This window comes from Kogia breviceps, chromosome 6 (assembly GCF_026419965.1).
Source record: "Kogia breviceps isolate mKogBre1 chromosome 6, mKogBre1 haplotype 1, whole genome shotgun sequence".
Taxonomy (NCBI): domain Eukaryota; kingdom Metazoa; phylum Chordata; class Mammalia; order Artiodactyla; family Physeteridae; genus Kogia; species Kogia breviceps.
This window is the reverse complement of record NC_081315.1, coordinates 73,701,769-73,727,539: the sequence shown is the minus strand read 5'-3', so window position 1 is coordinate 73,727,539 and position 25,771 is coordinate 73,701,769. Positions and strand designations below refer to the sequence as shown.

General features: G+C 37.4%; 1 protein-coding gene across 5 annotated transcripts in view; it reads left to right on the top strand.

The window, feature by feature from the left end:
• The first annotated feature begins 3,897 nt into the window (after window positions 1-3,897).
• Window positions 3,898-25,771, top strand: part of NFXL1 (nuclear transcription factor, X-box binding like 1) — a 55,262-nt gene continuing 33,388 nt past the window's right edge. Inside the window, exons 1-12 of one of the 5 annotated variants that reach the window (XM_059067264.2) lie at window positions 3,898-3,990; window positions 4,337-4,582; window positions 6,984-7,160; window positions 11,446-11,555; window positions 13,567-13,700; window positions 14,933-15,111; window positions 15,343-15,504; window positions 15,606-15,706; window positions 16,537-16,651; window positions 17,976-18,100; window positions 18,664-18,786; window positions 22,399-22,489. In XM_059067264.2, coding sequence (XP_058923247.1) covers window positions 4,339-4,582; window positions 6,984-7,160; window positions 11,446-11,555; window positions 13,567-13,700; window positions 14,933-15,111; window positions 15,343-15,504; window positions 15,606-15,706; window positions 16,537-16,651; window positions 17,976-18,100; window positions 18,664-18,786; window positions 22,399-22,489 — 1,561 coding nt within the window. In that variant the 5' untranslated portion in view covers window positions 3,898-3,990; window positions 4,337-4,338. Of the gene's footprint in view, window positions 4,156-4,336; window positions 4,583-6,983; window positions 7,161-11,445; window positions 11,556-13,566; window positions 13,701-14,932; window positions 15,112-15,342; window positions 15,505-15,605; window positions 15,707-16,536; window positions 16,652-17,975; window positions 18,101-18,663; window positions 18,787-22,398; window positions 22,490-25,771 lie in introns of all 5 variants that reach the window. The other 4 variants (XM_059067262.2, XM_059067266.2, XM_067036050.1 and 1 more) reach the window with 4 other exon arrangements.

The window sequence follows — 25,771 nt, the reverse complement described above, 5'->3', positions numbered from 1 at the left end:
ACATCTTCTTTATCCATTCATCTATCATTGGACATTTAGGTTGTTTCTGTAAATAGTGCTACAATGAATATTGGGGTACTTGTGTCCTTTTGAATTATGGTTCTCTCAGGGTACATGCCCAGTAGTGGGATTGCTGGGTCGTATGGTCGCTCTGTTTGTAGTTTTTTAAGGAATCTCCATACTGTTCTCCATAATGGCTGTATCAATTTACATTCCCACCAACAGTGTATGAGCGTTCCCTTTTCTCCATACCCTCTCCAGCATTTATTGTTTGTAGATTTTTTGATGATGGCCCTTCTGACCAGTGTGAGGTGTAGGGCAGGAATAGAGGTGCAGATGTAGAGAATGGACATGTGGACACAGCTGGGGGGAAGGGGAGGGTGGGACGAATTGGGAGATCAGGTTTGACATAAATACACTACCATGTGTAAAATAGCTAGCTAGTGGGAACCTGCTGTATAACACAGGGAGCTCAGCTTGGTGCTCTGTGTTGACCTAAATGGGTGGGATGGGTGGTGGGTCGGGGGGAGGTCCAAGAGGGAGGGGATATAGATATACATACAGCTGATTCACTTCATTGTACAACAGAAACTAACACAACATTGTAAAGCAATTTTACTGCAATAAAAAGAAAAAAGGAAGACATGTCAGTAATGGACGAATAAATACAATTAAACCACAGTTTTTTAAATGACTGGACAATAAAGGTATTCAGATGTCTTATTTTTTCTATGTTTTATTTCATAATTCTTTTAAAAAATTGATGTGTATCATTCATACAGTAAATTGCACAAATCATAAATGTATAATTTTTTGAGTTTTTACATGTGTACACATAAGTGAAACTACTACCCAGATCAATATAGAATTTTTCCACCACTCAGGAGGATACGTTATTGCTCTTCCCAGTTAAAATCCTCCCACCCCTACCAGAAGTAGGCACTAATCTGGCTTCTGTTACTTGTTCAGGAACTTCATGAAATTGGATTCACAAGTAAGTATAATAAGTCCCCTACATATGAACAAGTTCCATCCTGAAAGCACGTTCAAAGTCCAATTTATTCGTAAGCCCAGCAAAGTTAGCCTAGGTACAGAATTAACACAGTCCGCTATACAGTACTGTACTGTAATAGGTTTATAACACTTTTCACACAAATAATACATAAAAAACAAACAAAAAATAAACATTTTAAATCTTACAGTACAGTACCTTGGAAAGTACAGTAGTGCAGTACAGCAGCTGGCATACAGGGGCTGGCATCGAGTGAACAGGCAAGAAGAGTTACTGCCTGGAGGAGGGCGAGGAGGTGGGAGATGGTAGAGCTGAAGGATCGTCAGCAATAGGAGACGGAGGGCAAGCTGCAGTTTCACTCACGCCTGACGCTGATGGCACAGGTTCTGGTTCCTTGCTGGATTCAATTCTATCTACCCTCTTGAAAAAATGATCCAGTGATGTCTGGGTAGTAGCTCTTTTTTTCTCTTCATAGATGACACGGGATTGCATTCTGAAGGGTTGCTGCAACCTTCGTGTGCCTTTCTATGTCCTTGTCCTGTGCCTCAAAAACGAAGTGCCTCCTCAAATAAAGAAAATCCCCTTGCCATTTCCTGCGTTGTGAATCTCGTTGTTTCTTCAGTTACTTCTTCTTCTACTTGTCTCTTTTCGTCCTTTCTCTGGGCCTCCAATTCCTGGCGCTTGTTAGCAGTACAAGTTACATCATCGCTGCTTTTACTCTTGCTTCCGGACATTCTGGGCTTGAAATAATGATACTGTACTACTGTACTCTATACAGTACTGTAAAGTACACAAAAGCACAACCACTTGTAAACAATGCACACATGTGACAATGTACACCAGACATGTGAACTAACTTATGTGATCGGACATGCAAACAGATGTTTGCATCTTGGAAAGCTCACAACTCGAAGGTTCTTAAGTAGGGGACCTACTGTACTCTGTTGTGTCTGGCCTCTTTTGTTCAACATGATATCTTTGAGATTCACCCATCTTGCTACACGTATCAGTATTTTTTTTTGGCATAGCATTCCATTATATGCATGTACCACAATTTATTTTTAAATTCTCCCGTTGATAGACATGAGGGTTATTCCTAGTTTTTGGCTATTATGACTAAAGCTGCTATAAACATGAGTTTTTGTGGAGCTATGCACTCATATTTTTCAGTATATATTCAGAAGTGGAACTGCTTGGTCACATGCTTTAGTAGTAAGTCCTGTTTAGCTTTAATAGATACTGCTGAACATTTTTCGAAAGTGAACCACTTTCCACTCCCACCAGTAAGTATGAGAGTTCCAGTTGCCAACAGTTGGCCAGTCTTGTTTTTAGCTATTCTTGAGGGTAGTATTTTTAAGAATTAAGATTAATTAGAACTATACAATTATATTTCTCAATGTTTATAATCTTAATTATATATCAGTTTCATATATTTCTCATGTTCCCTTTCGATAAACAGAAAGAACTCCTGTTTTCCTCAAATGTTATCTGAAATTTCAAAGTGAAAATTACAGCAGTGGTAGCTTTTGAAATGTATTCTCAATTTACATATACTTCTACATTATGATATACATCAGCTCTCCACTACTAGACTTTACTATAATATTATAATAAATGTTTGCTTATTCAGAGAGCACATAACATTCTTTTTGATGCCACAGTAATTATTATGATTAGCAATTATCATTGTATAATATGGCAGGGGAAAAACTGATTATGTGAGTCTTTTTGCCTGATTAGGTCCTCTAAAAGTAACTGGAATTTCTAGGTAAACATTAAATACCTTCTCACAGTAATAATATAGTATGGCGTTTTTAAGAGCATAGTCCAAGATTCACACAGCTCAGTTGCAATCCTGGCTCTGCCAGGATGCTGAATAAGAGTTTTCTGTGTCTCTGTTTCCTAATTTAAAAAATGGAATCGGTAATAATACCTGGCTATAACAAGGGCAAGTTACTTAACCTGTCTGTGCTTCAGTGTTCTCACCTGTAAAATGGGGAAAACAGGATTATTGTGAGTACCACATTGTTAATATACATATATATGTAAAACGCTTTGAATAGTGCCTGGAACTTAATAAATGCTATATAAATATTAGGTACTTATTATTAATGTAGAGGAATTAATCAGGTTGAAGGGTTGTAAAGGACCGTGTAGTCCCAAACAGCAATCAGTGTATTTCTCAATCCCACATAGAGCCCCGAATTTTTGAAATTTCTCCCACTCCCTCCTCTCACTTTCTCTTTATTTCTTATTGAAAACAGCGAAGTCAGAAGAATCAGGACCAGACCTGGTTCTCGACTACTTTCCTTAATAAACGCTACTTTAGAGAGCTGTCGTGACGGTAAAAATCGGCCCGCTTCAGGAAAAGTATATTGTTAACTATAAAGGACTATGATAATAATGCCGTTAGATTTATCGTCCACATTGCTTTTGCAATTAAGAAGGGCACTTTCTCCATTCCAGCCACTTTTCCGCAACACTCCCTCAGCTTTCCCGACCCCGAAGCGTCTTCTTTATAAGCGCCTCTTCCCTTCTGTGAGAAAAGTCTCCTGCCACCAGAAAGCCCGAAGGCGAGGCTAAAGATGGCGGGCAGTCAATTACGACCCCGGACATTGCCTCCCGATACCCAGCTGGGTTTAGGGTAGTCGCATGGAAAAAGCGGAATCCTCTGGGTTTTTAACACCTCCGTCCAACCTTGCTCCCTCTCTGTGCGCCCACCCGTCCGAGCCCCAAAGCACGCCGGGAATTGTAGTTTCCGAAGGCCCGCTTCAGTTAGCGCGTGCGTTCCGAGGCCTTGCCCACACACAGACACGGTCCCGGATGAGGAAGCGGCTAGTGATGCCACGCGTTCTGCGAGCGGTGGGCGGAGGCTTCTGGGAGTTGTAGTCGTTGAAAGCGGGCGCCGTCAGTAAGGGGACGTAGCTTTCTTTCCTACGGGCTCGCTACTGCAGTTGGTTCTCGGCGGCTGCCGCCGGGTCAGTCAGCAGTTCTCCCGTCACGGCGCTCCCCCTGAGTCCGAGGAGGCGCATTCCTCCTCCCCGGTTCTCCTTCTTCGGCGCTGGATGCTCCTTGACTCGCGGTCCATTTCTCTGTCTAGTCCTCTCCCTCTTCGATCCATCTCCAAAGCCCGGGCTCAGCGGGTACTCGCCCTTTGGGAGAGACAGGGCCGCGACCTTTTCAAACCCGGTCCCCACCCCGCGGAGACCGTCCTCATTCCGCCTCTCACACCGGCTTCCCCCGCTGTCCTTTTTCCCCGCCTTGGTACCACCGCGCTCACACTCCTTCCACTCTTTTTTTTTTTTTTTTTTTTTTCCTCTGCAGGGATGGAAGCTTCCTGGCGCCAGGTGGCCAGTGGCCGAGGCCGAGCCCGAGGACGGGCCACTGCGGCCCCCTCCTCAGGAAATGGAGCCCATCTTCGCAGCGCCGGAGGAGGGCGAGAGAAGGGGTCGGTGGGCGCTGCTTGCCTTGGCCCCATTCCTGGTGGAGCTGCAACCTCTGCGGCTGCAGGTAGCTCAGCCCGGCGCAGCCCCGCGGGATCTGAAGCGCCGCAGACTTCCGTGGCCAGTGGTGAGAATGGCTCCCGTCCTCGGGCTCACCTGGATGCTTACCCACTAAGGCACTTGCTAGTCAGAACTAACTTCGCATTCATTTCTTTCCTTCTCCGTCGGGAGTTTATTATTGGCCTCACTTCTCAAACCTTTCAGGCAGCTACTCATTCTAGGACGATTCCCATCACACCCCTGTCATCATCAGTAATTGGTATTAATCAATGTTATTTCTCCGTCCAATATTCTTCCCTTCACTCTTTTTTGCCTACTGAACCCCCACAGTTGCAGACAGTGGCCCGGGCGGCTAATTTAGCTTATAGTTTGGTTTGGTTAACACAATGCATTAAATTTGAATTGGTTGCCAGCAGTTTTTTGCTTTTTCTTTTTAAAATCTCATAAAAATCTGGTTAACAACTTTTCTTGTAAGATGAGGTATTGTGGCTTTGGTACTTTTGTGTGTGGCAACAGTCGGCTGGGCTGAGTCGCAGAAATCTTATTTAGATTGGGTTTAGGCTTTCCACTTGACATTGTGTTTCCTACTTCTGGGGCCAGTTGTCATTTTCCATTTTTATTTGATTGCCTTAGTTTAGTAACTTTAATTATCTGTGTCCTGTAAACACTTGAGCTTGTGGTACTTTTTTCAACTACGGTTCCTAGTCACAAATTTCATGTCCTTTCTGGGATGTATCTGGTGTGGCCTTCTCCAGCTTTCAATATCCTTCATCCAAGGCAGTGTTTTAGTGGAGCCTGGGAGCGCACACGCAATTCTGAGTTGTCCATACTAATGAAAGAATTCAGGGGGCTAAGAGAATAATCCCTAAAACCATTTTATTGTTGTATTTGGAATGTATTTTTCAAAATATATTTTTTTGCAGGGAGGAGCAATTTGAGCTTCTGAATGTCTCCTAAGCTAATTTTAAAGATAAGTGGTATTATCTTGGTTACTGAGTTTAAGACAGTTGTGGTGGTGAGGTGTGCAAGAGGGAGAACTGTGAACAGTTTTGGTAAGCTTTCTTGGATTTTGTGGATAGTAGAAAAGCAAGCACCCTTTAACTGGATAATTGAGATTTGACCGTAAGAAATAATATATGGTAAGGTTGCTTTGTCAGCTTTCTTTGAGATGATCTTACGTAGGTCCATTGATGAGGTTATGAAAGTTTTTATTATATGTCTAATTCAGCCTTTTAAAAATGTCTTTTAAGTGCTCATTTCTCATAATGACATTTATCATCTTATTGTACATAACATTTTGAGTCATATATCTCATAACAATTACTTTTCTCCTAGCACTCAGAGATTCCTGTGTGGGCACTGTACATTTTCCTCCAGTTTTACTTGAAACACTGAGTAGTCCCCAGCCAAGCTGGCTGCAGTAAGAGAAGGAAAACATTTCATGAGGAAAATAAAAGATAAAACATCATTAAGTACCTAAGTACGCCACCTAAAATAAGAAAGTTTGTATTAGTAGTGGCTCATCGGTTTCAAGTGTAAAGTGGCACTGATATGGGCACTAATGAATTAAGATCAGTTCAGTATGTTGTGGCTCCTTTCTTGAACCTTGGTTGCTGTCAGAAGAGTTTATTAACACTTAATGCTTGAAGAGAATTTTCATGGTCCTTGCTCTTGAGGAGTTTGAAGTCTCATTGGGAAAGTGCTGTTAAGTAATCTAATTCTTTTTGTGTTATTATTTAAGCAAGTAACAAGTAAGAAGTACAGACAGTGCTGAACAGAATAGCAGAAGAGCTAATCCAAAACTTAACCTTTCTTTTTGGAATGAAGTTGCTGTAAGAAGCATATTTTCCATGTTAGCAATATTTTTTGTGCGATTAATGTGAAATATGTTTTGTGACCACATTTTAACAAAGACACAAAGTCCTTGAGCTTTCTAAGAAGCAGATTGTAAACATAGTGGGTAGACAGTGAATATTGTTTGTGCAAGGTCTTTGGTGGGCCAAGACAGGCTGGGTTATAGTATGCAAGAGGATGGTTTGAGAAGGCACCTGCCTCTGCTGATTCTGATGTGCTCCCAGTGGGTACGTTTCCCATGTTTTAAAACTCACTGTGTACCATTCAGTTTTTAAACATCTCACTTTAATTTTGTTAATATCCTGTTTTGAGGTTGATCACCAGTTTTTTGATACTTTATCATAGCTTTATAATTTAAAAAATTGATTTGTTAGTAACTTTAGAACAACTAGTTGGCATTTAGCAGAATATTTAACAAAAGTGAAAGTTTATATTGTGGTATTCTCTTTACTCGTGTGACAAGAAATTTGAAAATACTTTTTTCATGGATGATAATGAAATAGAATGCACCAAAGGTGACTTTTAAATCTGCATTTTAATAACATTGGTATATTATGCCTTGCTTTTTGAGAGATTGTTTTGCAGAAATGAAACTCATTTTTTTTTCTTTTAAGCAGAGCTAATGTCTCAAAAGAAATTTGAGGAAATCAAGAAGGCTAATCAAGCTGCAGCCAAAAAACTTGTTGAAGAACACCTTAACTCTTCATCTGAAGAAGAAGGAGATGAGGATTTTGAAGGAAAAAGAGGAAAAATAGTTGCGAATACGTTTATAACTTACACTACTCAGACAGGTACTGTATGATCTTTTCAATTTTGACATTTTTACATCAATGAAAATACATTCCTGACTTTTTCTGACACCTTTACTCTATGTGGAATAGGTTTTGCATCTTAAGAATGAGCATTTTTGTGTTATAGAGTTGAATTTTTGTACCTTTTACTATTTGAGTTATATGTTGTATAACGCTAATCTTTCTATAAAGCAAATAGGATGGCAATGTCTCTTACAGCCTTAGAAGTTCTCTTTTGTGTTTAATTGGCATTTCATTAGAATGCTGGGAGGGGGATGCCAAAGGTCCCTGTGCAATGAGTGGGGTCAAATTGTTCCTAATGATGATGTGATTGCACTTGAGGATTTTGAATACTCCTTTAAATCTATTCTTCATTATTCTCTTTGTCATCATGTTAAATGTATCTTGAAATCAATTTCATTTCTTCACTTAATTCCTTTATTTTATATCTTACAACTTCTGATTTTTATATGTAAAAAAAAAATCTAAATTTCCTCAGGTCTGGAGTGTTTAATCACATTATATGTTGTATGTATCTGGGTTACTCTTTTTTTTTTTTTTTTTTCGTGGTACGCGGGCCTCTCACTGTTGTGGCCTCTCCCGTTGCGGAGCACAGGGTCCGGACACGCAGGCTCAGCGGCCATGGCTCACGGGCCCAGCCGCTGAGCGGCATGTGGGATCTTCCCAGATCGGGGCACGAACCCGTGTCCTCTGCATCAGCAGGAGGATTCTCAACCACTGTGCCACCAGGGAAGCCCTGGGTTACTCTTAAAGCCACATTTGTTTGTGAGAGAGACGGCCAAAGTGATGTCGCCCTGAAGATTTGGGACTAAGTGTAGAAGTAGATTATTTTAAATGTAAGTTTCTTACACTTTCCACATTTTACGCTTACAGTCATTATTAGAAACATTCTTGCATGCATTATCCGTATTAGTTGCCTGAGTATAATGATGGCATCATGAGCATAGGTACATATCATCAAAAAGGTTTCCAAGGAATTTACCATATCTGCCAAGAAATTAAGATTAGGAAACTTGACTAAGAAGTCTAGTTGAGCCAGGTAAAAATTGATAAAGAGGAACCTTAAGGTTAGGAGGTTTCTTGCTTTTAGAGAACTTCATAGAAAGTAACCTCAAGTATCCTGCTTCAAGAAGACCTCACTGAAACCACTCTAGATACAGATTTTATTTTTAAATAGGAAATTCAGTGATATAACTCAGTATTTCTGCCTAGTGTTTAGAAAACTTTTATCATTTGTAAGTTTTATTAATTTTTAAAAAAATTATTTATTATTGGCTGTGTTGGGTCTTCGTTGCTGCGTGCGGGCTTTCTCTGGTTGCAGTGTGCGGGCTTCTCATTGCGGTGGCTTCTCTTGTTGCGGAGCATGGGCTCTAGAGCGCTGGCTCAGTAGTTGTGACGTATGGGCTTAGTTGCTCCCCGGCATGTGGGATCTTCCCGGACCAGGGCTTGAACCCATTTCCCCTGCATTGGCAGGCAGATTCTTAACCACTGCGCCACCAGGGAAGTCCCACTTTTATTAATTTTTAACGTAGCTTTCATCTTAAAGTGTTAAGGCAATTTTTCTTATACTGTATTATGTCAAATCCATAAATATTTTGATTTTCGTCCCTTTGTGTTCTGTACTTTGCCTCTACCAAAGTAAGGAAATCTGATCACTTGACTTTAGAATGATAAATACCAGGGTCATGAGATGGTTTCCATCTCACATTAGTGAATTGAACACCAAAACGTTACCAAAGAAGTTCATTCTTTCTGTCTGAGCACAGCCTTTATACTTTTGGGATCTCTCAGATTTCAAACTTGAATGGTCAGCTCCCTGATGGGTATTGCTGTCTTGCTGGCCTATGGAAACACAAACATATTTTGAAAGATAACATTTCTTCTCTTGTTCTCTTTATCTCTGTTAATACTACAATTTTCTCAGTCACCAAACTAAGCCAGAAATCTGGGAGCAGGGTTGGCATATACACGCATGAGTGTGTTTAATTTGCTACTACTCCTCCCCTCTGCCCATGTCAGACAGCTCATCTAACACAGCACTCTTTCCTTCTGAACATCGACTTTTCAAAGCAACACAATCTAATTGTCACCAAGTCCTGCTGAGTTTTACTTCCTAAATTTCTTAAATTCATCCCATCACTCCCCACATGCTATCATCACCTTAATTCAGGCCCCTACAGCTGTTTAATATGTGGATTAAATCCACATAATAACTCTGTGAGGTAGATATTACTGTTACTATTGTTACTATTTTAAAGATAAGAAAACTGGGACAGATGCATTAACTTGCTCGAGGTCATTTTTTGCTTTATCTGCTGTTAACTGCCTCTTAACTTCAGGTACTTCATGTTTCCAGTCTTGGGCTCACTCACACTCATTTTTCTTCAGTTGCCAGAGTGATATTTTTATGCATGAATTCAAATGCCATGCTATCCGTCGTGACATCTTGGGCAGTATACTTTATTGTTGCAGCCAAATTTTAACACATTTTTCAAAGAAATTTTACATAAATTTTATGAGTATAAGATTAGACTTTATTTTATTAAAGCCTGTTCATCTTGTTTTCATATTCTATTTTACATGTTAGCTGTTAAATTAGATGAAATTTTAAAATGTTATACATTTGTTAGAGCCAGCTGTGTCAGAAAGCAAAATAAGTATACAGAATATGATTATTAAGTCTGCCTTTAAGAATCCTCTTCACACTTCGATATTTGTTTAAAATAAAGCAATTGTCTTTAATAAGTTTATAATATTTTATAGTTGGGGAGTAATTTTATGTATATTTTGTATAATATCATAAATTATACTTGCATTTATATTATGGTAGAGCAAATTTTTGTGAGTGTTGTGTTTACTTGGATGATCTTAGAAAGTAAAGAATTATCTAAGTGTCCTGTTTATTTAGTTTTTCTTTTTGGTAACTTAAATTTTGGTTTGTACCATTTTATTGCCATGGTAAGTTCTGTACTTATGATAGTTTATGTTATTAGTGTACTTTTCTTGGAGGCTCGGTTAACCTCTATTGAACAATCTTTATTGTACCAAAGGCCTGTAGGTTTATTTCTCTTACACTGAAGTGACTCAGATTATTGTCCTTCTGTTGTTGTGTGTGCTTTTGGGTAGCTTTTCTGCCTTTCATCGTGCTGTTATTTCTTGGACCTTCCTGTATTAAACCCTTGCTGTGGCATAGCATAGTCGTCAAGAGGGCTCACTTTGGAGTCATACTGAAGTTACTTAAGTGTTCTGTGCCTCAGTTTTCTCATCTGTAAAATGAAAGTAAAAATAGCTTATTTAATCTTACTGAAATACGAATAGTACAGTGCCTAGCAAGTAAATGCTTAATAATTGCTTAAAGGAAATACAGTCTAGTAATTGTTTTCTAAGAAGTCATGCTTCCTTTTTTAGCAGAAATAGCATAATTTATGGATTCAATGAAACAAGGTTATTATACTGTATTGATCTCAGGATCTTTTCATTCAACAGATTTTTACTAAGAATTTTCTATGTGTCAGACACACATACACATAGACTTTTACACACTTACACATTCATACGCATATGCTTATATTTAGGCTCAGTGGCTTTGCTGAGCTTTGACTTTGCAGTTCCTTTCACTTTTCTTTTTGATATGCTTTCCCCTGTTACTTGACATCTTGTTGCTGTTGCCTGTGACTCTGCCCCCACCAGATTTGTTAAGGACTGTAAAAGCAAGTATACTCTGAGAGAAGGTCAGGGTAACTTTTTTTTTAAGGGAAATTTTATTTATTTATTTATTTTTGGCTGTGTTGGGTCTTCATTTCTGTGCGAGGGCTTTCTCTAGTTTTGGCAAGCGGGGGCTACTCTTAATCGCGGTGCGCGGGCCTCTCACTATCACGGCCTCTCTTGTTGCGGAGCACAGGCTCCAGACGCGCAGGCTCAGTAGTTGTGGCTCACGGGCCTAGTTGCTCTGCGGCATATGGGATCTTCCCAGACCAGGGCTCGAACCCGTGTTCCCTGCATTAGCAGGCAGATTCTCAACCACTGCGCCACCAGGGAAGCCCAAGGTAACTGTTTTTGAATCAAGTACATAAGATGTAATGCATGGACTTTGTGACCTCTTGGCAGTTCACTGGTTGCTTTTTTCTTAAATTTCTCATTTTTTCAGCTATATTTTGAGCAATTGGTATTACTAGACAGTTCTCACATAATATGGTGCTGTTAGTGAGTTTGTGTTATTTTCAGATGTTGCTTAACCTGAAGTTTTCAATTTTTGAATTTCAAGATGGAGATGTTCGTGAGTTAGAGCGAACAAAACAGTATGTAAATGAAGCTTTTCAAGCAGGGGCTATGACATGCTTAATTTGTATTGCTTCAGTGAAGAGAAACCAAGCAGTAAGTTTTTCTCCTTATCTAAATTAATGTTATCTCCCCCAAATATCTTATTTTGCATTTATAATTTGTAACCGTTTATTATTCTTTTTGCTTATTTTTGTTTAAGAATACTTCATTTGAGAATTCTCCTTATGAATTGATACTCAATTTTGGGGATTCTTTAATTAAAAGAAAAATAGCTCTAAATGAGCAATCAATATTTTTAGCACTATTAAAATAAACAAATATTTTCAGTTTCAATGCATATGTCAATTTGATAAAGCATTTTTAGTATCGGTACTTTAGAGATTCCCATAAATACTGAAATATTAAGTAAACTATGTTTCATTGCTTTCAGCAGGTTTAAAAAAACATAGATATGCTCCCTGCCTTCAAGGAAGTAAAACCTAGCAATGACAATTACATTTTATTAGTGAGCTTCTCTTGTGTTGAAGGCACTGTGGAAAGTGGCTAGGGTTAATGGGGAGAGATGGATTCAGAGATAACTCATGTACGTAGAGACACTATGGCCTAATGGTGAAGTTATGTATATATACATTTAAAGGGCATTAATAAAGCAATTAAGGGGATGTGATGACTGAATATGAGAGACTCACCATTTAGACCTCAGCTTAATCCACTGCTATTATAGCAGCATTGCCTAGAGAAAGAAAGACAGGTCAGATGTGAAATGGGTTGGTCGTGTAGAGTGAATCAGAAATTTAAAATATGTTGGGCAGGATAGCGTAGCAGATGCAGGTGCCTTTGGTGCCCTGAGTCACATCTGGTTGTCTTACTCTGATTTCAGCTGCAGTGGAGGAATAGTCTCTCTGCATGCGGATGCAGTTTCACTGTAAACACTTGCTATGTGTGTGAATTTTTTTTTTTCCAACCTCAGTGCTTTCTCCTTGGGAACTGACTCAGCCAGGAAATGGGTGTAGTGCAGAGCAGAGTTAATGCCTGTTGGGGCAGCATTCCACCATAGGGAGCTGGGGGATGAGTGCCCTAGCCTCCTGTTTGTTAGTGGTTGGGGCTGGGGGTGTCCGAGGCATGTTTTACGTGGTTTTTCAGAGCATCCCTAGCAGGACTGAACTTTGGCCCTTAGCGATAGTCAGCTCAACAATATACAGTTTATTGGCATTTCCTCTTCCCTATCTTGGCCTTTTACTTCTGCATCCCAGTTCTTTTCTTGGGCACTGCTTTGGGGGGGAACTCAAACTAAGAAGTTAGCTTTTTTTCAGTGCTCCTGCCTGCTTATGCAATATATTCCATGTCTGATTTTATTAAACAGCTGCAAAATGTTATGATGAAAAGTGAACTGATTTTTGTCAGTTATAGCAAAGTATTGGCTGGTTAAAAAAATTAATTACTGTTATTCCTTAAGCTGTCAAATTTTGTATATGTGTGTTTGTGTGTGTGTGTATATATACACACACTGAAATTTTTTGCTTACCTAATTTTTAGAATTTAGCATTAAGTGCTAGACTAATAGGTTTTATGTAACTGAAGGGCAACGTAGAGATTGTATGTACATATTTGTGTTTAAGGATTTTTTTGTGGTGTTATTTATAATTGGAAAAACCTAAATGTCCAACAACCTGAACTTGGTTAAATTATGGTAAACAAATGAACATGATATCAACTGTATAGCTATAAATATATTGTATGAACCTACTTGATAAGGGCAAATGCTTGTACTGTATTAAAAGAAAGGCTATGAAGTTATATATCAGTATAGTATGACCTCATTTTTTAAAAGTATGAAATATATACGAAAAAATTGGAAACTCTGCAGAACGTTAGTTTCTAGATGAATGAATCTGTATGATTAATACTATTTTTCTTTATAGTGTTCTACATGTACATTAGTTTTTATAAAGAATATTTCTTCTGTTATGCGGAAGGAAAGTTTTTTTCTTTAATCCTTAGGTAGCTCTTGAAATAGCTTAGTGTGGTGCTTATTTTAAAGTATTGTGGAATTATCAAAGAAAAATCATTGCATACTTGTTAATTTCTTATACCTTTGTCTTAGGTTTGGAGTTGTTCAGGATGTTTCTGTATATTTCACATGCCCTGTATCCAGAAGTGGGCTAAAGACAGCCAGTTTCTGGTATCTTCTCCTTTGATGGATGATGATTTTGGAAAGAGAGATTATCCCTGGCCTTGGTAACTTTTTCTAATTTAGTTGGAATGTTTAGTTGTAAAATAAATGAAAATGGTAGCTCCTCAGTTGCTTTATTGGCAGTTTCAGTATACATGCTTGGCCTTCAGTTAGTCATTTGGTTTGTGAAGATATGAGACCTGCTAATGGCTCCCCCTGCCACCCCAGTTTATATAACTACTAGTTCCTTTTGCTAACTAATACATAATTCAGACTCTGTTTTTCTCCTGCAAAACAACTCCTTAGTAATCCTTTTGAAAGAACTTTCAATTCTTTAGAACTAGAATCCATCAAAATTCTGGTACTTCTCTCAGGAGCTCCTTTTAGTATGTATTGGTATCACATTGTACAAGACTGTCCTCTAACATTTTGATCAATGACTTCAGATTTTATCCTCAAAATCTCTCAAAACTGCAGGTGTATATTATCCAATCTTATTAAATTTTCTATATTTATTATGTTAGTTTGGCTTCTAGGACTAAAACTGCTTTATTTTAATCTTGATAGGTAAAAATCTGCTTTAGCAGAGAATGTGAAACAGTATTTCAACTTTTCTTTGACTTAAGTACATTTGAAATATGTATATTTTGTATTAGATGTTGAGAAATATGAAATTCTTTATTTTCAAACATTTTTCCCCGTAATTCTAGATTTTAAGTCATGTTTCTTGCTGCTGTATTACCTACCTATAACCGATTTCTCTCTTCTTCTTGCTATTGCTAATATATTTTGCTTATTTGTAGACCACCCAACCAAACTTTTAAAACATTGAACTTTATAAAATTGGAATGAATATCTCAAGAATAAAGTTTCAGGTTGTTAGTAGAAAGCTAATGTTGCTTTCTTTTGTAGCTGTATTTTAGATATGTGTTGTTTAATATGGTAGCAACTAGCCACACATGGTTATTTAAATTCTTAAAAATTATGAAATAGAAAATTGTTTCTTCCTCAGTTGTACGCATTAGCCACATTTCAAGTGCTCACTAGCCATGTGTGGCTAATGGCCACTATGTTAGACATGACAGGTATAGAACACTTCCATCATCTCAGGAAATTATTGGACAGAGCTCTTGTAGATGGTTGAAATTGATTTTAGTAAAATCTTGTTTCTTACTAATATAAAGATGGAGCAGAGGTTACATTAACATAAAACTGTGTATACTCTATTATTAAATATATTTCTGCCTCATGTCACATTTATAAATGAAATTAACTTCAGTAATTTCATTCTTTGTAGTCCAAAATGTAGGTTTGAATACAAACGATCTGACACACCTAGTAGGTACTATTGCTATTGTGGCAAAGTGGAAGATCCACCTTTAGATCCATGGCTTGTGCCTCATTCATGCGGCCAAGTATGTGAGAGAGATTTTAAACCTCCTTGTGGCCATAAGTGTTTACTCCTCTGTCATCCAGGTGAGTTATATATTATATTTCTAATTGCACGTGGTTATTTCTTCTTATGTTGAAGTAAAAAAAATTGTGAGAGTTGAACTCAGAACTTAAGTTTACATAAGAAAATATTGGAAGGGATTGACTTTTAAAGTATCAGTATGGAAAGTTTTAGAAATTACTGATAGGTGTAGGAACTGAAAATTTTTACTTTTTACTTCTGATTTTTTTTTTTTCCCTTTCATTGGATTCTAGGTCCATGCCCTCCTTGTCCTAAGATGGTCACAACTACTTGTTATTGTAAGAAAGCAAAACCTATCCCTCGTCGGTGCAGTGCTAAGGAATGGTCCTGTCACCTGCCATGTGGACGGAAATTGCTTTGTGGACAACATAAATGTGAAAATCCTTGTCATGCAGGTAAAAGGTCATACCTGTTAGGTGTTCCGGCCTTAAGCAGAAGTAAAGCAGTCTCTGTTGCTTTTATAATGTTCCATGCTAATTTATCATTTTGATTTTAGGAAGTTGCCCACCCTGTCCAAGAGTTAGCAGGCAAAAGTGTGTCTGTGGCAAACAAGTAGCTGAAAGAAGCTGTGCAAGTCCACTGTGGCACTGTGATCAAGTAAGTGTATATGCATTTTGAGGAGTGGGTGTTAAAGTATATAGAAGCATAAACAATTAGAAATGCTATTTAGGTTTAGTTGGATAAAAGGAGAGGAAGAATAGCAACTCAGATGAATTATATTCATGTTTGAGGAAACTTTTTCAATTTAATATCATTTTAATTACCAGGGGAAATTTTTTTTTTTCAAATTAACAGCTATTGGGGCTTCCCTGGTGGCGCAGTGGTTGAGAGTCCACCTGCCGATGCAGGGGACACGGGTTCGTGCCCCGGTCTGGGAAGATCCCACATGCCGCGGAGCGGCTGGGCCCGTGAGCCATGGCTGCTGAGCCTGCACGTCCGGAGCCTGTGCTCCGCAACGGGAGAGGCCACAGCAGTGAGAGGCCTGCGTACCAAAAAAAAAAAAAAAAAAGAACCAAAAAAAAAAAAAGAATTAACAGCTATTTGTTGAATTTTGGATTTAGTACATATGTACTCTTTCCTCTTTTCCCTCTTCTTGAGTTAATCCAATTGAGGAAGTAGTATTGATTCTGTAGATTGTCCTAGAATTGGCATGGTTTTAGTACCATTTGGAAATCTTTGGTGGATGACCATGTGAAACTGCACGTTCTTTTTCCTTTATTATATTTAAAAAATATACTCCCTGGAGCATAAGAAATGTATGTGTATATGCTTATGCATATATACATATGATACCCATGTAAGATATAAAGCATAATAATTTGAGGAATCTAAAGAAGTTGCTTATTTGTGACTGAGAAATGATTATGTCATGTACAAAGTCTTTTGTTAACTTTTAAGTCGTTAGTGCTTATTGCATTTTATTTTAGGTATGTGGGAAAACACTGCCATGTGGTAATCATACGTGTGAGCAAGTTTGCCATGTAGGTGCTTGTGGAGAATGTCCTCGATCTGGGAAAAGGTTCTGTCCCTGTCAGAAGTCAAGTAAGACTTTAAAAAAAAACTTTTAATGGGATTATAATTATTTATCATATCTAATTAGATATTTATCATGCTAATTAGAGTACTTTCCTAATTAAATTAGATTTCTCTAGGAGCTCATAATGTAGTTTCAATAATAATACAAATTTGATATTAGATTTCTGTACATTTGGATGAGAGGACAATATAGCATAGTGGATTAAGAACTCATATTTTGGGCCCAAACATCCTGAGCCTCTGAATTGGGGGGCTTGTCAATCTCAGACCAACCACTTTTCAGTCCATCAAAGCACATTGAAGGTGTACCTTTGGTTTCCATCTGTACCCCCTCCCAACTCCCCAGTTCTTTCAACCACTGAGGAAAAGTCATTTGGGGAAGTAAATGTCAGTAAACTGCTCTGCATGCTGATAAACAAACAAACAAACAGACAAAAAACCTCACAAAAAAACTGTGAAGTAGAGTGAAAATAATAGGCTGTTTTTCGAGATTCATTATCTTCGATTATCCAAGGGTCACCATTCTGAATAGCATGCGGACACATGTAAATCTGTTTAAGTAAGATTATGATGAATGTAAGTGTTCCAAGATGTGTTCCTTTTAGTTCCTCTCCCCTTCTCCCTTTCTTTTTTTCTGTCTATGAATAAATCTCTGCTAAAATTTGAAAAAATTAAAAAAAATGACTAGGCGTATGTGGGTTCAAATCCCACCTTCATGAACTGCAGTTTTCTCACGTTAAATAGGGACAATAATAATACCTTCTTTATAAGATAATTGTGAGAATTAAATGATAAAATGCATGTATTTAGTATAGTGGCCAGCACATAAAGGAAACCTAATAATTATAAGCTATTGTTATTGTTGTGTATTAGATTATAGGTGAATTTAGTTTGGGCTACTTTGAGATAAAGGCATAGAAGGGTTACAGTTCGAGTTCACTTTCTTGACTCAGCACCAATACCAGCACACATATTTATAAGATTATTGCAAACACTTGTTATAATATGTTTATGTTAAAGGTCAGTTTCATAGTTTTTAAGTCTAGATTTTTTTCTCCATCCTATGAGGTTGTTTAGAGCAAATTTTTTATGCTTCTTGACAATGGTAACTTGTCATGTATCGAATTCTTTTTAAAAAGCATAAACTTTACAAATATAGGGGTTATTTTCTTTAAAGTTAACTTTCCAATAAATATGTAGATGCAAAAGTTCATAGTCTGAAAGACCTGTCATTCTCTAGGAATCCAAAAGTACATGGCACGTTATTAGTACTTTATGTATACTTTTATGTATGTTATTTTTAATATTGAATTTTTTTGTCTGCTTCTAGAGTTTTCTTTGCCTTGTACAGAAGATGTACCAACTTGTGGAGACAGTTGTGACAAAGTACTTGAATGTGGAATCCACAGATGTTCACAGCGTTGTCACCGAGGTCCTTGTGAAACATGTAGACAAGTTAGTCATGTCCTGTAATGATTACTTTTAACAGCTATCTGTCATAATATGTCGAGTGGGATTGTTTTCATAAACATCTGTGTCATGATCTAATATTTATGATGAAGCAGGAGAGTATGCCAGCAATTAAATCTGAAATTACCTTTTTTTTGTTTTGCTTGGTAAAAGTTTGAATGTTGTTATTTTTATAGACTAGTGTGAGGTTGTTTATTCTCAGAAGATACTCAAAGTTTTGACATACTACTAGATAATCCAGTTTTCTTGTTTTACTGAAACTAGATTTGTAGATGTTATGGTGTAACTAGATATAAGGGATTTTAACGTGTGATGTTGTTTTACTATTTAATATCAAATTTTTACTAAATTTAATAATGGAAATTCTGTGAAGTCTTTTTGGAACAAACAAATGTCTTAGGAAATTCTCCTATATTTTTTTAAAAGTCTTTCATACAAAACACTCTTAAACTTTTCTCTTTCAGTTTTTAGTAATTATAGAGATTGAAGTGTGAAAAAAATCATGTCAATGAAAGTCAATTTTAATAGCATTTATTTGATTCTTCCAGGAAGTGGAGAAGCATTGTCGTTGTGGAAAGCATACAAAACGAATGCCATGTCATAAACCGTATCTTTGTGAAACTAAGTGTGTTAAGATGCGGGACTGTCAGAAGCATCAGTGTAGGAGAAAGGTAATAAGCTTGGAAAACTGATTTTAAAATTCTCTTGGATTTTTCCTCTTTGGGCCCATGATAAGTACCATCTTGACTTGTTCCTCAAATACTTAGGCATATTCTTTGCTTTCTGTATGAAATATTAATAAATATTCTACATTACTGTTTGTATTAGTGGGAAATCTTAGCAAGGTTTTTAAATAACAAGGGTCTCTTTTTGTCCTATGCATAATTCCTTCTACTTGGTTCTTTGGCTGTTTCTATTCCCTGACTTTATTTATTTATTTTTTAAAAAAATACATTTATTTATTTATTTATTTATTGGCTGCTTTGGGTCTTTGTTGCTGCGCACGGGCTTTCTCTAGTTGCGGCGACTGGGGGCTACTCTTTGTCGTGGTGTGCAGGCTTCTCATTGCAGTGGCTTCTCATTGTTGCAGAGCACTGGCTCTAGGCACACGGGCTGCAGTAGTTGTGTCACGTGGGCTAAGTAGTTGTGGCTCGTGGGCTCTAGAGCACAGGCTAGTAGTTGTGGCACACAGGCTTAGTTGCTCCGCGACATGTGGGATCTTCCCAGACCAGGGCTCGGACCCGTGTCGCCTGCATTGGCAGGTAGATTCTTAACCATGGCACCACCAGGGAAGTCCCTGTTCCCTGACTTTAAAACATCATAGCAGTGTTAGTGGTAGTTTGTTTGGCATGGTAGAGGCTTAACTTCTGCTGTTCAGATCTTATTTATAGAATCTTGGTTCAGTGTAAGGTCAACTGGAGAATCTTATTGAGTCTGTAGATTTGAAGTTTTTTTGAGTCCCTTTTATTATTATGAATTATCCCTCTATCTCTGGTAAGATACCTTGTTCTTAAATCTATTAAATATAGTGATTTCAACTTAGTGCTTAGTGTTCATAGAGCATATATTTTCCATTCTTTTACTTTCAACTTATTCAAATCTTTATATTTGAAGTGGATTTCTTATAGACAGCAATTAGATAAGTGTTTTATTTAGGTAATTATTTTATTTTAAATCTTTATCGTTTAATTTGGGTGTAGATCATTTACATTTATTGTGATCTTTAATAAAATGGTTGGATTTAAGTCTGTCATTTTGCTATTTTCTATTATTCATCTGTTCTTTGTTTCTTTTCCCTCTTTTGTGTCTTCTGTTTGAGTGTTGTCTTTCAATAATTCCATTTTACCTCCTTTATTAGATTCTTACACATTTTTTTTTTTTTTTTGTGGTACACGGGCCTCTCACTGCTGTGGCCTCTCCCGTTGTGGAGCACAGGCTCCGGATGCGCAGGCTCAGTGGCCATGACTCACGGGCCTAGCCGCTCTGTGGCATGTGGGATCCTCCCGGACCGGGGCACGAACCCGTGTCCCCAGCATCAACAGGCGGACTCTCAGCCACTGCGCCACCAGGGAAGCCCTCTTACACGTTTTATACCCATGTATTTTATAAACCTCAAATATGTTGTTTTTATTTTTGCTTTAAACAGGTATCTTTTAAAGAGTGTGAAAAAATAAATAGTCTTCTATATTTATCATCAAACTCATGATTTTTGGTGCTTTTCATCCTTTTATATAGATTCAGGTTTCTATCTGATTTCATTTTCTTTTGTCTGAAGGACTTCCTTTAACATTTCTTGTAGTGCGTGTCATGAATTCTTGCAACTTTTGTAAACTGTCTTTAGCCTTTGTGAAAAATATTTTTACTGTAGAATTTTAGTTTAACAATTTTTTTCCCATTCTTTAAACATGTTGCTCCACTATCTCTGTTATCTTTGTTCCTCTGTATGTAATGTATCTTTTTTCTTTGGCTATTTTTAAAGATTTTTCTCTTTATCATTAGTTTTCAGTAATTTATTTGTGATGTTCCTTTGTATAGCTTTCTTCATGTTTCTTTAGTACAATTTTTGTTGAGCTTCTTGTATGTCCTTATAGTTTTCATTGTATTTGTGAAATTTTCAATCTTTATTTCTTCAAATATTTCCCCCACCCATTGCCTTCTGAGACTCCACTGACAGGTATGTCATGCTGCTTGAAGTCCCATAGGTCACTGATGCTCCATTTATTATTTAGTCCTTTTAATTTTCATATTTAATGGTAGCTTATATTGTTTGTCTTCAAGTTCTCTAATTTTCTTCTGCATTGTCTAATCCCATTGTTTATCCCATCCTGTGTTTCTTCATCTCAGACAGTATTTTTCATCTCTGAGACTTGGAGTTGTGACTTCTATATCTTCCATGTCTGTCCTTTTCATGCTCATGCTCTCTTCTGTTTTCTTGAATATAAGTGAATAGGTTATACTTCAAATGCTTATTTTAATGTCCTTGTCTACTAATTCTGTCATCTGTCATTTCTGGGTCTATTTTTGTTGATTGAGTTTTCTTTTCCTTTTGGGTTATTCTTTACTGCTAGGTGACTTTTGATTGGTTTCTAGACATTATAAACTTTATGCTTTGTGCTACCACTTCTCCACAAATTCTAACCACACTTGCCTCTCTGACCTATGAATTTTGTCTCCTCAACTTGGTGAGACCACTGGACTCTGCTTCTGATCTTTCTCCTTGTGTCCAGGTCTAAGCTTGTGCTATCATAGGACTCATCTTGTTTGTTTCTGTTCTCATAGGGGTTTCTGTCCTGTGCTGCCTAATTGTCTAATGTCTGAAAACTGCTGTTTCAAATATTTTGTCTGATTTTCTAGTTGTTTAAGGCAGGAGAGTAAATCTGGTCATTATTAGTCATCATGGTGAGAAACAAACATCTAAAGGCTTATTCACGTTGTGGACCACATAACCTTCTTTTTTCCCACCGCCACTGGGAAAGTGATAGGCACACAGTATTACTTGGTAAATATTTGCTTAATTGAATGAACTATTTTAACTTTTAATTGCTTTTCAATAATGTGTATTTTCTTTTGAGCTATTTTTATATACTGAAAGTTGTTCTTGAGTAGGTTACAAACCCAAGTTTCTTTAAGACAATTGTAGTCTGTATTTCCTTTCCAAAGTTTGTCAAGGAGTTAGAATGGCAAGATGGAACTTTAAGTAGTTGCTTTGTGTTCATGAATGAAAATTGGGACAGGTCATAGACAGCTATATGTCTCACAGATTGGAAATCAGGGAGTAACAAAACAGCACTAGAAGCAATTAGCCTATCTCTGCTTCTTTCCTTTAGTCAGTCTCTGATTCTTTGGTTTGAAAATAACTGCCAAACTAATCTATATATTGAATGGGTTTTATTGTAATTAAATTTTAAAAGTAGCCAGATTATTTGTCTGAATTGACTGTAGGGTTTGACCAGATCCATTCCTGTGGTTAATGTTGTCAATTTCTATGTAGATAAGTAGAAGAGAAACTATCTTATGGAACTATTTTAAGTCATAGAATAATTAAATAAAGGGCAAGAAAATTTAGCTTGATTTCACTAAATTAGGTCATTGTCTATTTAAACTTATAAGTTCTTAGTACAATGTATTCTACACAAGAATGTTGATATTCTTGAATACTTTTATTCTTATAGTGAAAAGAACTATCTTTTGATTTCCCTAAGTTCTGTGAATAACTAGTAATGACATTCATATTATGTATGGTTTTCAAATTACCTGTTCTTTATGTATTGCTTTCCCTTCAGTGTTGCCCTGGAAACTGTCCACCTTGTGATCAAAACTGTGGACGGACTTTAGGATGTAGAAACCATAAGTGTCCATCTGTCTGCCATAGAGGTAAAATTTAACAACAGCTGTAATTTTATGTTTATATTTACATAGTGCTTTCTCATTGATAGAGAGTTTTCACATTTATTATCCTACTCTTAGCAATCTTGAGAAGTTAGAGCAGTTGCCACTATCCTTATTTTTATGGATGAGGAAATTTAAGCTGAAGAGGATTCAGTGATTTACTTAGGGAAATATCTAGTAAGGCATTATAGCCAAGATTTGAACCCACACCTTTTGAATATAAACTTCTGTTCTTTCTATAATAGATGTTGTTTCCTTACTTCTACCCAACCTTCCCCACATAGTTTTAAAGTTAATTAATAGGTTTTTCAGTACTATTTTGAATTTTAGACATTAATATGAAATTAAGTCTAGTAAAGGATTGGATATATTCTGTCCAGTGGTTCTTGAAATTTTTGGTCTCAAGGACCTTTTACACTCTTTTTGGACCCAAGACCTTTAGTTAAATGTGGATTTTATCTATTTGATATTTATTGTATTTGAAATTAAATTAAAATATAATATTTATTATTTTATTGAAAAATAGTACCATAGTACCCATTATATCTTAATACAGTAACTTTTTTGTGAAAATTAGCTACTTTCTAAAAAAAAAATTTAGTGAGAAGAATGATACTATTTTACATTTTTGCAAATGTCTTTAATGTCTAGCTTAATAGAAGATAGCTGGATTTACATATCTGCTTCTGCATTCAATCTGTTGTGATAATCCCTTGTCATATAGCTTCTGGAAAATTCTAATCTATGTATATAAGTTCTTGCAGACCACCTGAAAGGGTCTCAGGGTTGCCTAAGTTATTAGAGATTGAAAACTGAGTTAACTTTACTCGTTTGGAGTATGTTGGTATGAAATGGAATCTACTGAAAGATAGTATAAGGTAGTGGAAAGAGCATGGGTTTAAATTAAGAGGTCCTGAGTCAAAAGTGAACTTAGTATTGGGTTGGCCAAAAATTTTGTTTGGGTGTTTCCACATCTATGGAAAAACCTGAACGAATTTGGCCAACCCAATAACAGCTTTATGACCTGGGACAAACTACTGTACTGTTTTTTCTTGTCTTCCTTTGGGATTAGGTGGATACTAGATATCTCCCTTAATATCTTAATCCTTTCAGGAATCTTGGAAGGTATTAGTGTTGTTGTGTATAAGGAGGAAGCAGGCAAAGAGACTGTTCGCCCAAGGTCATAGAACTAGTTGCAGGGTCAGGATGTGAACCCAAACTTTAATAATATTTCCATTATACCATATTGCCTCCCCATTAGGAAAAATGGCAGATATATTAACCCCATAGGCATTTCCCTGTGGATATTCTCTGATTTGTCAGTGTCTTTTTTTGTTTTTTGCGGTATGCGGGCCTCTCATTGTTGTGGCCTCTTCCGTTGTGGAGCACAGGCTCCAGACGCGCAGGCTCAGCGGCCATGGTTCATGGGCCTAGCCACTCCTTGGCATGTGGGATCTTCCCAGACCAGGGCACAAACCTGTGTCCCCTGCATCGGCAGGCGGACTCTCAACCACTGTGCCACAAGGGAAGCCCTGTCAGTGTCTTTATTTTTATTTATTTATTTTTTTAGCATCTTTATTGGAGTATAATTGCTTTACAATGGTGTGTTAGTTTCTGCTGTATAACAAAGTGAATCAGCCATACATATACATATATTCCCATTTCTCCTCCCTCTTGCATCTCCCTCCCACCCTCCCTATCCCACCCCTCTAGGTGGACACAAAGCACGGAGCTGATCTCCCTGTGCCATGTGGCTGCTTCCCACTAGCTGTCTATTTCACATTTGGTAGTGTATATATGTCCATGCCACTCTCTCAGTTCGTCTGAGCTTCCCCTTTCCTGTGTCCTCAAGTCCATTCTCTATGTCTGCATCTTTATTCCTGTCCTGCCCCTAGGTTCTTCAGAACCATTTTTTTTTTAGATTCCATATATATGTGTTAGCATACGGTATTTGTTTTTCTCTTTCTGACTTAATTCACTCTGTATGACAGTCTCTAGGTCCATCTACCTCACTGCAAATAGCTCAGCTTTGTTTCTTTTTATGGCTGAGTAATATTCCATTGTATATATGTGCCACATCTTCTTTATCCATTCATCTGTCGATGGACACTTAGGTTGCTTCCATGTCCTGGCTCTTGTAAATAGTGCTGCAATGAACATTATGGTACATGACTGAGTAATATTTTATGGCTGAATAATATTTTTTTTTATGGCTGAGTAATACCATTGTATATATGTGCCACATCTTCTTTATCCATTCATCTGTCGATGGACACTTAGGTTGCTTCCATGTCCTGGCTCTTGTAAATAGTGCTGCAATGAACTTTATGGTACATGACTCTTTGAATTATGGTTTTCTCAGGGTATATGCCCAGTAGTGGGATTGCTGGGTCGTATGGTAGTTCTATTTTTAGTTTTTTAAGGAACCATTATACTGTTCTCCATAGTGGCTGTATCAATTTACATTCCCACCCACAGTTCCCACCCAAGAGGGTTCCCTTTTCTCCATACCCTCTCCAGAATTTATTGTTTGTAGATTTTTTGATGATGGCCGTTCTGACCGGTGTGAGGTGATACCTCATTCTCGTTTTGATTTGCGTTTCTCTAATGATTAGTGATGTTGAGCATCCTTTCATGTGTTTGTTGGCAATCTGTATATCTTCTTTGGAGAAATGTCTATTTAGGCCATATGAGCCAGACCCACAGGCAGCATCGTTCTCAATGGTGAAAAACTGAAACCATTTCCACTAAGATCAGGAGCAAGACAAGGTTGCCCACTCTCACCACTATTATTCAACGTAGTTTTGGAAGTTTTAGCCACAGCAATCAGAGAAGAAAAAGAAATAAAAGGAATCCAAATTGGAAAAGAAGTAAAACTGTCACTGTTTGCAGATGACATGATACTATACATAGAGAATCCTAAAGATGCTACCAGAAAACTACCAGAGCTAATCAATGAATTTGGTAAAGTAGCAGGATACAACATTAATGCACAGAAGTCTCTTGCATTCCTATACACGAATGATGAAAAATCTGAAAGCCAAATTAAGGAAACACTCCCATTTACCATTGCAACAAAAAGATCAAATACCTAGGAATAAACCTACCTAAGGAGACAAAAGACCTGGATGCAGAAAACTATAAGACACTGATGAAAGAAATTAATGATACAAACGGAGAGATATACCATGTTCTTGAATTGGAAGAATCAACAGTGTGAAAATGACTGTACTGCCCAAAGCAATCTACAGATTCAGTGCAATCCCT